The sequence below is a fragment of the Anolis carolinensis genome, chromosome 1 (genome assembly GCF_035594765.1).
Source record: "Anolis carolinensis isolate JA03-04 chromosome 1, rAnoCar3.1.pri, whole genome shotgun sequence".
In the NCBI taxonomy this organism is placed as follows: Eukaryota; Metazoa; Chordata; class Lepidosauria; order Squamata; family Dactyloidae; genus Anolis; species Anolis carolinensis.
Genome location: NC_085841.1, coordinates 5,534,555 through 5,551,742, shown reverse-complemented (window position 1 = coordinate 5,551,742; position 17,188 = coordinate 5,534,555). Strand labels below are relative to the sequence as shown.

The 17,188-nt window shown below is 45.2% G+C and overlaps 1 protein-coding gene across 1 annotated transcript; it reads left to right on the top strand.

Annotated features, from left to right (window-relative positions):
* Positions 1-11,731, top strand: LOC107982766 (uncharacterized). Its single transcript, XM_062969394.1, has 4 exons — positions 1-164; positions 1,819-1,909; positions 4,252-4,333; positions 8,309-11,731. Exons 1-4 carry the CDS (start codon positions 63-65, stop codon positions 11,259-11,261), a joined length of 3,228 nt encoding a protein of 1,075 aa, XP_062825464.1. The 5' UTR covers positions 1-62; the 3' UTR covers positions 11,262-11,731.
* The last annotated feature ends 5,457 nt before the right edge of the window (positions 11,732-17,188 follow it).

Here is a 17,188-nt window from a genome sequence, read left to right as displayed (position 1 = left end):
GACCTCATATTTCCAAGTCAGGATGAAGAGGTCATGCTCAGAGCAACCGGCTGGACCATGGGATGGCCATCTTCCCAGATCTCGATGATTCACTGGTTCTGCTGCTGGGATGTGTGTTCTTATACATCATCCAGTGGACCATCCAAAATGTAAAGGCATACTGGGTAAGATGAAGAAGTATTCTTTTGCATTATGGGTTGAGTTGAGTATCCCTTACCTGGAAATCCAGAATGTTTCAAAATCCAAAATTGTGGCTGATAAGGTATAAACAAACTTGGTTTTACATTCATTTTTCAGAATATTGGGTATAAAAACAACTTTATGCTATATGTATATGGCATACAAGAAACATAAAAGGATTTTTGTGTTTAGGCTTGGATCCCATTTTCAAGATGTCTCATTATGTACAGTAGAGTCTCGCTTATCCATCATAAACGGGCCGGCAGAATGTTGGATAATAAGGAGGGATTAAGGAAAAGCCCATTAAACATCAAATTATGTTATGGTTTTACAAAATAAGCACCAAAACATCATGTTTTACAACAAATTGACAGAAAGAGCAGTTCAATACACAGTAATATTATGTAGTAAATTACCGTATTTACAAATTTAGAACCAAAATATCGCAATGTATTGAAAACATTGACTACAAAAACATTGACTACTAAAAGGCAAACTGCGTTTGATAATGCAGAACATTGGATAATCGAAGATTGGATAAGCGAGACTCTACTGTATAAGTAAATATTCGAAAACCTAACACTCCTTATTAAAAAAACAAAATCCAAAGCACTTCTGGTGTCAAGCATTTCAGGTAAGAAATATTCAACTTCTAATAAGATTTTAGCAAAATCCAGGATGATGCTTTAGTTGAGTGTTGGGCTCTCCAAGACCAAAGCATAATTTGTTGCTCAATCCTTTAGTTCATTTTGGACAAGTCATTGTCTTTCAGCCTCAAAGGAAGGCAGCAGAAATCTCCTCCAAATAAATCTGGCCAGAAAAAAAACCCTAAAAGAGGGGTTTAAGGAAGGAAGGAAAGAAGGGAGGCAGGCGGAAGGGAATGTGTCAGCACATGACTATAGCACACACATTGCGAGAGATCCACATGGCAAGAGAACATGATGGCAAGATAATCTGCACATGTCTGCCACTTCCTTTTATACTCACAGTGACCACAGAAAATGATACAATTTTCATGCCTGTCACATGGTCATGACTCAGCTGTCCTTTTAGGTTCACATCTCCACTTTCTTAATCCTTCAGTTGAATGTGCTGTGACCACATGTCCATTAGAACTGTATTTTTCATACACTGGGGTTACAGACAATGTATTTCTTTCTAACACAGAATTATCTATCTGACAAAAGGAACCGCCAAGCCCCAGCACTGCTTTCAGTCCAGCCTATTCCCAACACTGGTCCTGATTGATCACGTTTATTCCAGGCCTCGATATTTTACAGCACTCCAGAGTTACACAGGTGAAATTGCACATAAGCAAGATCTCATGCATTCAAAGTAACCCTTATTTGAGGTCTATGGGATGAACACAGAATGTAGCTAAAACCTGTTTGTTGTTTAAGAGGATGTTCTCAAGGTCTGGCACTTTATGTAGCCAAAACTTTTAACTGTTGACTCTGGGCAGCTGAATTTTTAATTCTTGTTTCACGCCAGAACCTTCACGCCGTGGAACATAAGGAGAGAATTGTCCTGAGATCTCACATTTTCCTCCTGATTTGGAAACCCTGCCCCTTGACCCACCTAGGAAGCAGAATGCCCTAAACTATGTCAAACATGTGCCTTTTATTTTATCTATTACAGATTTTACCTCCTATTTGCTCTTGTCTCAAGAAGGAGCTAGAGTGGCAGCAAAGAGAACATGTCACAGAACAAATAAGCAATGCACCTCAAGGTGATCTCTCCTTTATATTTTCTTCCTGTTATGTGGCAGTTACGGTCTGGCTATTTGCTGGTGGTGTAGTGATTTATCTCATAGTGCAGATCCTTACAGAACAGTCCCTATACCAGGCATGGGCGAGCTTGGACTTCAACTACCACAGTGTACAAAGTGACCAAAAAAGAGCAATACAATTCCAGACTGCATCAACCAGACCACAGTGCCAAGTGATGTAATAGTGCCTCCCTCTTCTGCTTTGGTCAGACCTCACCTGGAATAACCTTCTATCCAGTTCTGGGCAAAGCAATTCAAGAAGGATATGGGCAAGCTGGAATGTGCCTGGAATAGCTGTCTTTAAATGATATGCACCAATGGATTTAAATAAATAGGAACTAGATTCCACCTAAACATTAGGAAGAACTTATTTTCTGTAAGAGCTATACAACAATGGATCAGAAATGCCTTGGATAGTGATGGACTATCTTTCTCTGGAGGTCTTTAGAATCAGAGTTCGAAGATACCTTGTGGGCCATCTAGTCCAACCCCCTGCCAAGAAGCCTGAAGTTAGATCGCCAGCTTTCATGGAATCATACAGTTGAAAGAGATCATAAAGATCATCCATTCCAAACCCCTGACATGCAGGAAGAAACAATCAGATAGCTAACCAGACTCTGCTTTAAAACCTCAAAAAATGGTCATGCCACCACACTCTCCTGTCAAATGTTCTTACCATCAGTAAGGTCTACCTGGTGTTGAGGTGGAGTTTCTTTGCTCCATTTTGGAGCAGCAAAAAACAAGTTTGCTCCCTCCTCAATATGACATTATTTCCAAGATTTAAATGTGGTCATCACCCCTACCTCAACCATCTCTTCTCCCACCTAAATGTCCCCAGCTCTCTAAACTGCTCCTTAGAGGGATTCATGATTTCCAGACCTTTGACCATTTTGGTCGCCTTTGTCTGGACCTGTTCTAGCTTGTCCATATCTTCCTTGAATTGCTCTGCCCAGAACTGAACACAGTGTTATTCTAGGGGAGATGATGATGATACAGTAGAGTCTCACTTATCCAACATAAACAGGCCGGCAGAATGTTGGATAAGCGATTATGTTGGATAATAAGGAGGGATTAAGAAAAAGCCTATTAAACATCAAATTAGGCTATGATTTTACAAATTAAGCAACAAAACATCATGTTATACAACAAATTTGACAGAAAAAGTAGTTCAATATGCAGTAATGCTAACTAGTAATTACTGTATTTATGAATTTAGCACCAAAATATCACGATTTATTGAAAACATTGACTACAAAAATTCGTTGGATAATCCAGAACGTTGGATAAGTGAGTGTTGTGAGACTCTACTGTAATAATAATAATAATCATCATCATCATCATCATCATCATCAGCTGATGATGACCCAAAATGCAGACAGTGCAAGGAAACCATTGAAACCATTGATCATATCCTCAGCTACTGTAAGAAAATCGCACAGACAGACTACAAACAGAGGCACAACTATGTGGCCCAAATGATTCATTGGAACTTATGCCTCAAGTACCACCTCCCAGCAGCAAAGAACTGGTGGGATCACAAACCTGCAAAAGTATTGGAAAATGAGCATGCAAAGATACTGTGGGACTTCCGAATCCAGACTGACAAAGTTCTGGAACACAACACACCAGACATCATGGTTGTGGAAAAGAAAAAGGTTTGGATCATTGATGTCACCATCCCAGGTGACAGTCGCATTGATGATAAACAACAGGAAAAACTCAGCCGCTATCAGTACCTCAAGATTGAACTTCAAAGACTCTGGCAGAAACCAGTGCAGGTGGTCCCGGTGGTGATTGGCACATTGGGTGCCGTGCCAAAAGATCTCGCCTGGCATTTGGAAACAATAGACATTGACAAAATTACGATCTGCCAACTGCAAAAGGCCACCCTAGTGGGATCTGCGCGTATCATCCGAAAATACATCATACTGTCCTAGACACTTGGGAAGTGTTCGACTTGTGATTTTGTGAAACGAAATCCAACATATCTATCTTGTTTGCTGTGTCATACAATAATAATAATGTTATTTTTATACCCCGTCCCATCGTCCCAAAAGGACTCGGGGAGACTTACATGGGGCCAACCAAGCCCAGGCCAAACAGGCAATACAAAACACAACAATAAAACAAATCAATCAACAATAAAACAAATCATAAAACTAATGAGATCTGACCAAAGCAGAGGAGAGTAGGACTGTGACTTCCCTTGATCAAGGCACTATGCTACTATGGTTGTAGCCTAGGATCGCCTTGGCTTTTTCAGTTGCTACATCACACCTTTCTTCTATCTCTCTTATTTTCAGGGACATTGACAAGAGACAGGAGTCATGACACAACCGCAAGCTCAGAAGCGAGCTGGACCATATCTACAAAATCGGAAAGGAGGTAAGCCATCCCTTGCTTTCACCCCGCTGTCTCCTTATGTGCTGCTTGCTCATTCCACAGAGTGGTCTGTCCTTTTCTTGCTTCCCAAAAGCCTTTCTGTGTCCTTCTCTGATGATACAGAGGCAAACTCAGTGGAAACGCAAGAGGAAGATATGAGGGGAAACTGTCACAGCTGGAAGGCCCTTGGAGTGGCAGTTTCCCTTTTCAATAAATGGGCTAAATAAATTTCAGCGCTTTGCCCTCTACTTTGTTTATCATTTTGTGTGAACATGGGCACTTTCCTTCATCGGTTTGTTGAGATTGGAGCAACAAAGAAAATACATTTGTACGCAAAAGGCACAGAACAAGGAACCTTTGTGGGATGGCCATCTCCCTTTTGATTCCTTCTCCAGCCAAACCATGAAATGTCACCCCAAGGGTCATGCTTCCCTCAGCTTTTCTTTAATGATGTTCACTTCTTTTGTTTTTTTAATATTAATTTTTATTTACATACATTCATAACTTACAGTGGAACAGAACACAAAACAGTGAACAGTCTACAAACAGTGTGTTGTCGAAGGCTTTCATGGCCAGAATCACAGGGTTGTTGTATGTCTTTCGGGCTGTGTGGCCATGTTCCAGAAGCATTCTCTCCTGACGTTTCGCCCACATCTATGGCAGGCATCCTCAGAGGTTGTGAGGTATGGATAAACTAAGTCAGGAAAGGAAAGAATATATATCTGTGTAGAGTCCAAGGTGTGGCAAGAGTTCTTTGTCACTGGGAGCCAGCATTAATGTTTCAGTTAATCACCCTAATTGGCACTGGAAATGTTTTGTCCCTTGTCTGGGGGCATCCTTTGTTCAGTCAAGTCCTCATTGTGTTGGTTCCCATCTACTGTTTTGATTTTGGAGTTTTGTAATACTGGTAGCCAGATTTTGTTCATTTTCATGGTTTCTTCCTTTCTGTTGAAGTTGTCCACATGCTTGTGGATTTCAATGGCTTCTCTGTGTAGTCTGACATGATAGTTGTTAGAATGGTCCAGCATTTTTGTGTTCTCAAATAGTATTCTGTGTCCAGGCTGGTTCATCAAATGCTCTGCTATGGCTGATTTCTCTGGTTGAATTAGTCTGCAGTGCCTTTCATGTTCTTTGACTCTTGTTTGGGCGCTGCGTTTGGTGGTCCCTATGTAGACTTGTCCACAGCTGCATGGTATCCGGTAGACTCCTGCAGAAGAGAGAGGATCCCTCTTGTCCTTCCCTGACCGTAGCATTTGTTGGATTTTCTTCGTGGGTCTGTAGATAGTTTGTAGGTTGTGCTTCTTCATCAGCTTCCCTATGCGGTCTACAAACAGTTTGCTGTGGCGCAGGCTGGAGAACAGCTGCAATGAATCACTGCAAAAAATCACTCTGACCAGGAGGTCATGAGTTCGAGGCCCGCTCGGAGCCTATGTTTGTTTGTCTTTGTTCTCTGTTAAAAGGTAGTGAATGTTTGCCTATATGTGTAATGTGATCCGCCCTGAGTCCCCTTCGGGGTGAGAAGGACGGAATATAAATGCTGTAAATAAAATAAATAAATAACAACCCCACCACCAAGGCCTGAACAAGTATCATTTCATTTACCATAAAATTTATAATTCAACCATTAAACCAATGTCATATCCAAAATTCCTGACCAACAAGGTTGTATTGTTTTTCTTTTTCACATTCTAGAACATATTTAATAAAAACTGACCAGTATAAATCAAAATCAGATCTATTAGTTTCCCCCCTGAACACCCTCATTTCCATTGATAGTTTATCATTTAAGGCTACATTCCATATTTATTTATTTATTCATTTATTTATTTACAGTATTTATATTCCGCCCTTCTCACCCTGAAGGGTACACATAGAACCGAGACAGAGACAGACGCAGAGGCAATTTAACCTTCTCCTGAGGGGATGTTCGATTTTGGCCACAGGGGGGAGCAGCTGCTTCATCATCCACTGTGATGGCACTTCCTCATTCCAACGTCGTAAATTAGTTAAATTTGCCTCCTCACTTTATAAGTGGTACCTTATTTCCTACTTGATAGATGCAACTATCTTTCGGGTTGCTAGGTCAGCAACGAGCAGGGGCTATTTTTTATTTATTTTTTAATTGACGGGTGCTCACCCCGCCACGGGCTGGCCTCGAACTCATGACCTCATGGTCAGAGTGATTTATTGCAGCAGGCTGCCAGCCTGCGCCACAGCCCATACCATGCTCCCAGTGTGAGATTGATTACTACCTTCCAGTTCCTTGCAATTATACGTCTTGCCGCTGTGAGTAAAATGAATTTCTAAATTCAACTTTTTGGCCTCCATTAATAATGCTAATCTCCCATCCAGTGATGTTTAAACCTATAATGTTACTCATTTCTATAAATATGTTATTCCAAAAACTCTTCACCTGGGGACATTCCCACCATAAATGAAATATCGTATATACTCGAAGATAAGCCGGGTTTTTCATCCCTTATTTATGAGCTGAAAAAGCCTCCCCTGGCTTATAATCGGGTCAAAGCCGGCAACGGAGCCTGCAGGCTATTGCTTGTAATATGTGATCTATTTCTCTCTTCTCCTCCCTTATCAGTGTGTTTACTTTTCCAAAGCCTCCCTCGCTCTTAATCAAGGGAATGTTTTGAAAAGAGAGACACCCTTGCAAGTCAGGAAGAAGAAAAATATATATTCATTAATCTTATGAAAGCATTTCCCCCTGAAATATTTGTTAAACTCTCCTACAGATATATAGGCATTAACCCCTTGTAAGCTTTTACAATCTCTATGTACCATTATATGTGTATCTATCTATATACATTAATTTTATATAATTTTATATGAATTTCCCCTCATATGTTTGCAGGTCTTTGCAAATCCTTTATACATATAGATCCATGTACCTGTGTATCTGTAGCCATACATATACATTATTTTTATATATGAATTTACCCTCATATGTTTGCAAGTCTCTGCAAAGATCTATATAAAGAGAGATGTCTGGATAGATAAGAATATATTCTTACCTACCTATATATAGGGCTTGGAAATATTACAGGGGGGAAATGAACACACAAATATATATAGACGTGTGTGTGTGTGTGTGTGTGTGTGTGTATATATATATATATATAGCTTGCAAATATTGTAGGGGAAATGTACACACACACACACACACACACACACACAGAGGGATTTACAAATGTTTCAGGGGGAATGCATATGTGAAATTAGTATCTATAATTATAGATCTATATCTAGCTCTGCAATGTTTATATAAGCATTGAATGTTTGCCTGTTACTATGTTGGAAACCAGCCTGAGTCCCCATGGGGAGATAGGGTGGGATCCAAATGAAGTTATTATTATTATTATTATTATTATTATTATTATTATTATTATTATTATTGTATGACACAGCAAACAAGATAGATATGCTGGATTTCGTATCACAAAATCACAAGTCGAACACTTCCCAAGTGTCTAGGACTGTGTGATGTATTTTCAGATGATGCGTGCAGATTATTATTATTATTATTATTATTATTATTATTATTATTATTATTATTAGGTTATTGTTGATACCATATTGTTTTTGTTGCCCCTACTTTTTCACTTATAGAGCTAGTTTATTGCTTTTCTTTGAAATACGGTAAATATTCAAAAACATTTAACCTACTGATGCCTCGATTAATGAAATTTTATTGGTATCTATTTTTATTTTGAAATTTACTGGTAACTGCTGCCTTTCACACCCTCGGCTTATACTTGAGTCAATGAGTTATCCCAGTTTTTTGTGATAAAATTAGGTGCCTCGGCTTATATTCGGGTTGGCTTATACTCGAGTATATACGGTATGTCCCATGTTCACTTCTTTTGGCCCTCATTGACTTAGGAGTCTGATGCAGACTGTACCCAATGGAACGGATGCATTTTTTTCCCTATTTTGATCATTTCCCTCCTTGCTTTCCTTTCTCAGGACCCCACCGTCAACATCCAACACCTCCCTGGACTCTGTCCTCTCCCTCTACAGCTGGGCTCCTCCACCCTCAAGCAGATCAACCAAGATCCTGCGCTCTGCTTCCAGGACCTCCTTGGAGTCGACTGCTTCCATCAGCAGCTGGACTGCATCATCTTCAGGTGATGAACCCTGTAGCAGACCTTCATCCAGAGCAGAGAAGGACTCCTCTCTGGTCCTTAAGGAGTTTGCTCTACCTTTGTTACTGTGCCAGAACAGGGTGAGGTCCAGGCAGCTTTGCCAGAGGCCCTCTTCCTATCCCTACGTCAACGTTCATCTGCAGTCAAATGAGCAGAAGAGGCAACTGGCAGAATCCACGCTCCGGTCTTCCTCCAGATTGGCTCCTACTGCTGCTCCCTCCTTGCATCCCACCCCTATATGCCAACAAGGCCCAGCCTACCTGCAAGAACGGGGCTGGAGGATTGGTTTTCTGGACTACAAACAACAGGAGCTGCTAGAGTGGCACATCCGCAAGAAGCGTCAAGGGAAGATTGCATCTCCATCTCACTGGGCCTCAAGCACAGGAACCAGCCGCTCAGCAGCCATCTCCAACAGGCCACACCAAAGCAGGGCAGAGCCCCAACAATCTCTCCAGAGATCCCAGTCTCATCACCATGGAGATTATGAGAAGAAGAATTTGCTGGAGTGGAACGTTCAAAAGGAATATCGAGCGAAGGATGCAACGTCAGTGCACAGTGTCTCTAGAAGAGAAGGCAAGACCCTGGCTGCCGTTGCCAATGTCTCAAAAAGGGATACGTTGGGGCCCCATCACCCTCCCCAGAAGCTGAACTTCTTTTCCTACATTGACTTCAAGTTGCACCTGGAAGAACTGCATAGGCAATGGGAGAGGCCCACACACCAGTCTGGCTCCATGCGGAAGCTGAGCCCTGCGGCACCTTCCATGCATTCGGCAGTCAGCAAGCAAGGCAGTGCCATCAACTTCCAGAGCTGCGGGAGGAGGCTCAGTTTCCTGAGCTACAAAGAACAGGAGCTGCTGGAGTGGAACGTCCATAAGAAACAGCAGAAGAAGAATGCAAAACCGTCGCACCGAACCTCTAGCCCTGCCGCCAAGAAGGCTGAGGTAACCCTCATTTATCAGCCACACCAGGCTGGGTTGGGGCACCAACATCCACCCCAGAAGCCCCACTCCTATTCCCAAATTGACTCCGGTGAGAAGAAGATGCATAGACAACGCAAGACACCCACCCCTCAGTTGCGCCCCTCGTCTGAAAGGATCCCCACTTCTGCCTCCTTCCAACCAACCCTCAAAGACAAAGGAGGTCTGGCCCATTTTCAAGGATATGGAGATGTGATTGATTTTCTAAGCTACCAGGAGCAGGAATTGCTGGCTTACAAACTCCAGAAGGAACATGGAGTAAAGAAGGCAAGGCCATCTCACCGGAGCTCTAGGCCCAAAGCTAAGAGCCAAGCTGGTGTTTTTCAGAGCTTGCAGCCGCAATATACCCGACCGAAGCCCTCACAGGTTCATCGGAAATCCCACTCTTATCCCTCCACGGGAATCTTTGATGAGTGGTTGTTGCATGACTGGAACATCTGCAAGAAGCATGGAGTGCAGAAGGAGTTGGTAGTATTGCCCCGGGCCTCCAAGGCTGGGAGGAAAGAAGCCACACGGCGGTCCGATCCCATGACCAGACTGGTCCCTGCTGCTGCCGCTGCTGCTGCTCCTTTATATAATGAAAGCAAAGTCAGTCCTGCCCACTTTCAGAAACATGACAACAGGACTGGGGATTTGGACCATGAGGAATGGCAGTTACTTGCCTGTAATGTCCACATGGACCACAAGGAAAAGACTGTGGCCCCATTACGCCAGGCCTCCAGCAAACCAGTGGAAACACCCACACTCCAGTCTGAACCTGTGCCTGTGCCTGTGTTGATAGCTGCTTCTCCTTCCTTGCACCCTTCTGGCAAAGGCACAAGCATCCCTGTCCCTCTTCAGGAAGCTCTCAGAGAAATCGTGGTCCAGACCCTTGCTGAGGTCTCTCCAGATGAGATAAGATGGTGCCTGAGCCAACAACCCCCCAAAACTTCCAGCCCCAAGGCCGATCTGCTCGATCCTTCCCTGCCTTATCGCATCTTGGAGTCTGTGGACAGGAAGCAGGCCATGCGGGACCTGCACCGGCGCCTGGCCCAGGGACTTGAGGTGGGGCACAAAGGGCCCTGCGTGGAGTACCCCGTCTGCCTGCAGTGTGGCTGCTGTACCTCATCTTGCCCTCACCCTCGTTCGAAGCGGAGTCCGTCCCTCGTGGTTTACCCCCGGCTGCGAGTGCACAAAGGGGAGGTCCACCTGGCCCTGGGTTTCATCCTGAAGGTCAAACGGAGCGAAGGTGAGGAGTGGGGTCTGGGGGAAGATGTGGATATCTCCACAGTGCTGGTGGACACGAAGCATCCTTCCAAGCGAGAGAAGAGCAGAGAACGCACCGCCAAGGCAGTATCAGAGAGAACGCAGCACCGGCCGAGAGAAGAGCACAGAAAGCATCGGGAAACACCGCGCCAGCATCCCAACGTGAAGAAGTCACGTTCCGCAGCTCGGCAACGCTCTGCAGAAAGAGGAAGGAACACAGGAGAGCGGTCTTCTTCCAGAGCACGGAGGGTGAGCTTTTTGCCCAACGAGAAGCCATCCCCAAAGCCATCAAAACAAGCCACAAAGTCGTCGCACCGTCCACGCTCTCGGAGGTCCACCTCCAGAGAGAGAAGGCCACACCAGGCCAAGACCAACAAGCAAAAACTCACCTTTCTGGAATGGCTGTTGTTTTACTTCAAGAACTCATGGAACAGACCAAGGGTGACGGAAAACAAGAAGCAGAGCCCTGTGTCCTCATCCCAGAAGCCACACTCCTCCAGGAGCCGTTCTAGAGGAAGGGTTGCGCCCAAGAGGAATTCCGCACGTAAATAGATCCCCTCCTGGTCCAAGCAAGGACGCTCCCATCATCCCCAAAGCGTTTCCCCCACAGGACCCAAATGAAAAGTCTTCTCTGCCTCCCAAGAAAAAGGACAGCCACCATCCTCACGATGCAAAGTCAACTTCTCCGGTGAGTTCAAAGCAACCATCAAGGAAATCTTGAATGACACAATTAAGAAGAGATTGAGGAAGACCTTCTCCAAGCAAACCAGCTGGCAAGAAACCGGGGTGCTATCTAGGAAATGGCTTCAATCCATCACTGCGATGTCTTCTCTTTTCATATCTGAAAGATATTTTAATGCTCAAGATGTGTAGCAAAACAATCTCTCATGTCTCAAAAGGACATGACAGATCAGAATTAAGCACAACAGGAATGGAAAGTGTTCTGAGTTGAGAAACATCCGGTCGACATGTACTAGAAACAGAAGCTGAAACTATTAGAAAATACACTTACAAAACTCAAAGGTTGCTTTTTCCTCCACCCAAAAACTAATATACCATATTCTTGGGTTTCATGAGGTGAATTATACATTTGCAAACAATCACAATTCCCAAAGTGGGCGCTACCACCTCCCGGTGGGCGCTGGGGTGATCCAGGGGGGCGGTGATGGCACCTATTAGGATACAGGGGCGTGGCCAGAGGAGGGGCGGGGCCTCTTCCCAAGTACCGGAGACAGGGCTGAGCACCTGAGGCACCTGTTAGGACACACGGGGCGGAGCTATAGAAGTGGACGTGGCTTCTTCCCAAGAGCCCAAGACAGGGCTGAGAATCTATATCTCTCCTGAGGCTCTTGTTGGGACATAGAGGGCGGAGCTAAGGAAGGGGGCGGGGCCTCCTTCCAAGAGCCCGAGACAGGGCTGAGCCTCTATACCTCTCCTGAGAGGCCTTTTAGGACTAAAGGGCGGGTCTAGGGGTGGGGGCGGGGCCTCCTTCCAAGAGCCCAAGACAGGGCTGAGCCTCTATACCTCTCCTGAGAGGCCTTTTAGGACTAAAGGGCAGGGCTAGAGGAGGGGGCGGGGCCTCTTCCCAAGAGCCTGAGACAGGACTGAGCCTCTATACCTCTCCTGAGAGGCCTTTTAGTACTAAAGGGCGGGGCTAGGAGTGGGGGCGGGGCCTCTTCCCAAGAGCATGAGACAGGGCTGAGCCTCTATACCTCTCCTGAGAGGCCTTTTAGGACTAAAGGGCGGGTCTAGGAGTGGGGGCGGGGCCTCCTTCCAAGAGCCCGAGACAGGGCTGAGCCTCTATACCTCTCCTGAGAGGCCTTTTAGGACTAAAGGGCGGGGCTAGAGGAGGGGGCGGGGCCTCTTCCCAAGAGCCCGAGACAGGGCTGAGCCTCTATACCTCTCCTGAGAGGCCTTTTAGTACTAAAGGGTGGGACTAGGAGTGGGGGCGGGGCCTCTTCCCAAGAGCACGAGACAGGGCTGAGCCTCTATACCTCTCCTGAGAGGCCTTTTAGGACTAAAGGGCGGGTCTAGGAGTGGGGGCGGGGCCTCCTTCCAAGAGCCCGAGACAGGGCTGAGCCTCTATACCTCTCCTGAGAGGCCTTTTAGGACTAAAGGGCAGGGCTAGAGGAGGGGGCGGGGCCTCTTCCCAAGAGCCTGAGACAGGACTGAGCCTCTATACCTCTCCTGAGAGGCCTTTTAGGACTAAAGGGCAGGGCTAGAGGAGGGGGCGGGGCCTCTTCCCAAGAGCCCGAGACAGGGCTGAGCCTCTATACCTCTCCTGAGAGGCCTTTTAGGACTAAAGGGCGGGGCTAGAGGAGGGGGCGGGGCCTCTTCCCAAGAGCCCGAGACAGGGCTGAGCCTCTATACCTCTCCTGAGAGGCCTTTTAGTACTAAAGGGTGGGACTAGGAGTGGGGGCGGGGCCTCTTCCCAAGAGCACGAGACAGGGCTGAGCCTCTATACCTCTCCTGAGAGGCCTTTTAGGACTAAAGGGCAGGGCTAGGAGTGGGGGCGGGGCCTCTTCCCAAGAGCCCGAGACAGGGCTGAGCCTCTATACCTCTCCTGAGGCCTCAGAGCTCGTAACTCCGCCCATCCCAGTCCTGGCCGCCCATTTGTGGCCCCGCCCACCTCCCCTCGCAGCCCTGCACCTTGGACTAGGGGAGGGGCTCAGCCACGCCCTCTTGAGCAGGAGCCACGCCCACCCCTCTGAGCCACACTCCCCTTTCAAGGGGGCGCTGAGTCATATTTTTTCTGGAAAGGGGGCGGTAGGACAAATAAGTTTGGGAACCACTGGTTCCCAAACTTATTTTGCACTTCAACATTTAAATTACCCAGCATACAGTGCAATCTCTTATCTACAGACGCGATATGCATAGCTTCAGTTTTCTTCTTCCCCTAGATCAGTGGTTCTCAACCTGTGGGTCTCCAGATGTTTTGGCCTTCAACTCCTAGAAATCCTAACAGCTGGTAAACTGGCTGGGATTTCCGGGAGTTGTAGGCCAAAAACCCTGGGGACCCACAGGTTGAGAACTACTTCCCTAGATGTAATCTTTGTGGGCCTCCCTAGGTCCTTCAAGCTGATTTTGTGGGATGCTTCTAGACCAGGTATAGAGTTTGCTAATATTGGTGGTTTCACACTCTTGGAACGAATCCCCAATGAATATAGGGGTAGTTCTGTATTCTGTCCCGAAACAAGCACATATAAGCCTTCCAAAAGCCTGCAGAAAGGTTGGTGCTCAGGAGGCAAGCCCTGAGTTCTGGAGACCCAGGTTCAAACCCCTGTCTGGCCCTGGGAGCCCAATGGGTAAGTCCGACTCAACCTCCGGTGAAGGAACCTCAAGGCAAACCCTCTCTGAATAAATCTTTCTAAAATACCCCAGTGATAAGACTTCCTTAAGGTCACCAGAAGTGACCTTGTTGTTGAAGGCACCAACAACAAAGCAAATCACTCAAGCAACAGGACTGGTGAAGATCTGCATGGAAATATTTCACCTATTATTAACACAGAATGGTGGTTGGGCGAGATGAGGCTGCAAAATTTCGACAGTAAGAAAAACAGAAAATACTCACAGCACACAGTTGTACACTGGGATCTTCCATTATTTCCTAGAAGAGATGTTTCCCCAGGGAATCTGGGTATATAATAGGTACTTGGACTTTGTTGTTGTGTGTTTTCCAGGCTGTATGGCCATATTCCAGAAGTATTCTCTCCTGACGTTTCGCCCACATCTACGGCAGGTATCCTCAGAGGTTGTGAAGATATACCTCACAATGTCTGAGGATGCCTGCCGTAGTTGTGAGCGAAACGCCAGAAGATAATACTTCTGGAACATGGCCATACAGCCCGGAAAACACACAACAACCCTGTGATTCCAGCCATGAAAACCTTCAACAATACTTTGACTTTTGTGGAAATTTCTGTTCCTACACAAACTCTAATAAAACCACAAATCCATAGGGTGTTGGCAATCGAAAGCAGAATCATAGCCCATAATGGTGTAATGCAGTGGTTTTCAATCTTCCTAATGCCATGATGCCCTTAATACAGTTCCTCATGTTGTGGTGACCCCCGACCTTAAAATTATTTTCATTGCTACTTCATAACTGTCATTTTGCTGCTGTTATGATTCATAATGTAAATATCTGATATGCAAGATGTATTTTCATTCACTGGAACAAATTTGGCACAAATACCTGATATACCCAAATTTGAATACTGGTGGGGTTAGTGTGTGTGTGTGTGTCACTTGGGAGTTATAGTTGCTGAGATTTATAGTTAACCTACAATCAAAAAGCATTATGAACTCCACCAATGATGGAATTGAACCAAATTTGGCACAAAGAAACAGCCTTCCCTTTGGCTGAGAGGCCGGTCAATCACAGCAGGAGGAAGAGGGCTTTTGGTGGGAGGATTCGCTGTCTGTTTCTGCAAAGGAAGAGAAGGACAGGTGGAGAGATCTTCAACCTTCTCTGCCAAAGAGGTTCCTAAGACCATCAGAAATATGCATTTTCTGATGGTCTTTGGCAACCCCTCTGACACTCCCCTTGCGACCCCCCGCCCCAGGGATCCTGACACAATGATATTACCAGGCTTGGGATGTCTGTGAACTTACTACTCCAAGGCCTGCAATGCCAAGGCTCAAGCAAGTGGAGAAAATTCAATGCATCAAGAAAACATAGCCAGTGAAGAGGAACTGGCATAACAACACAAGGACGAAGACTTAGTGGGATCTGTGGTTTCCTCTCCTGAAGAATAAACGTTAAAAATGTAATATGCAGGTGCTGTAGGTGATATTTCAGAGGAAGCAACTAGCAAAACCATCCCCTTGCCTAAGGAGTGTTTCTTGCTTAAGAAAACCTGTGAAATGCATGGGTTTGCCACAAGTCAACAGGCAACTTGAGGGCAAACACAGAAATATAAGCCCAATTACATTCTTCCACTTAATTTTTATGTTCACTGCTGAATTAATGCACTTTAATTGCTAAGGGTGAATGCACTACAATTGTGGGACTTGTAGTTTGGTGTGGCACCAGCATTCCTTTGTCAGAAAAGGCTAAAGACCGTGTAAAATTCACAGGATTCCATTGCATTCAGCCATTATATTCAACATGATGTCAACATGGTGTTTTGGACTTCAACTCCCACAATTCCTAACAGCCGGTATCAGCCCATGCCTGATCTAAATTCTTGGAGCCTCCGGTGGCCTAGGGGATAAAAGCCTTGTGACTTGAAGGTTGGGTTGCTGACCTGAAGGCTGCCAGGTTCGAATCCCACCCGGGGAGAGTGCGGATGAGCTCTCTCTCTCAGCTCCAGCTCCATGCGGGGACATGAGAGAAGCCTCCCACAAGGATGGTAAAAACATCAAAACATCCGGGCGTCCCCTGGGCAACGTCCTTGCAGACGGCCAATTTTCTCACTCCAGAAGCAACTCCGGTTGCTCCTGACATGAAAAAAAAACAACATGGTGTCAAACTGCATTAATTCTTCAGTATAGATGCACTCTTATTTTACGCCCAAACACACACACATTCCAACTCTAGATCTGCACTGCGCTGATATACCAGTTTGATAATACAGGCAGTCCCCAAATTACAAACAAGATAGGTTCTGTAGGTTTGCTCTTTAGCTAAATTTGTGTGTAAGTCACAACAGGTATATTTTAAAGAATAACTCGATAGATAATAGATAGATAGATAGATAGATAGATAGATAGATAGATAGATAGATAGATAGATAGATAGATAGATGTAAAGGTAAAGGTTTCCCCTGACGTTAAGTCCAGTCATGTCTGACTCTGGGGGTTGGTGCTCATCTCCATTTCTAAGCCGAAGAGCCAGCGTTGTCCGTAGACACCTCCAAGGTCATTTGGCCAGCATGACTGCATGGAGCGTCAAAGTGGTATCTATTAACCTACTCACATTTGCATGTTTTCAAAGTGCTAGGTTGGCAGATACACACACACACATATATACACACACAAGCTTTGAAAGACATAGGGAAGGGCTAACACTCATATGGAGTTTATTTTGCTGTCTGTGCCCCTGTTCAAAAGATTTCACTGCACTTTCTGCCCCTTTGATAATTGCATTTTGGAAAAAAAATGGCTTTTTGTAGAAACAAGGATTGATCATAAAGCTTCAGTGAAGACCGCTTTTCCCCTTGATGATAACTCTTCCAGGAGCAGATTTCCCTTCCGAGGAGTAAATTTCTCTCACTTCCCGTTCCTTCACCCCTGTTCTTAACTATGAGTTGTTTTTAAGTTGCATGTTTGTAACTTGAGGACTGCTTGTACACTAAATGTCAATGCTCCCACCCAATGAAATCCTAGGATTGGTAATTTGTAGAAATACTTAGACTGTAAACAGACAAACTGCAAATTCTAACTTGAATTCCTTTGGATGGAGCCGTGCCAGTGAATGCAGGTATCAAATTGTGTTTTGCCATCTTTATCCATATTCCTGAAATTCAAAATACTAA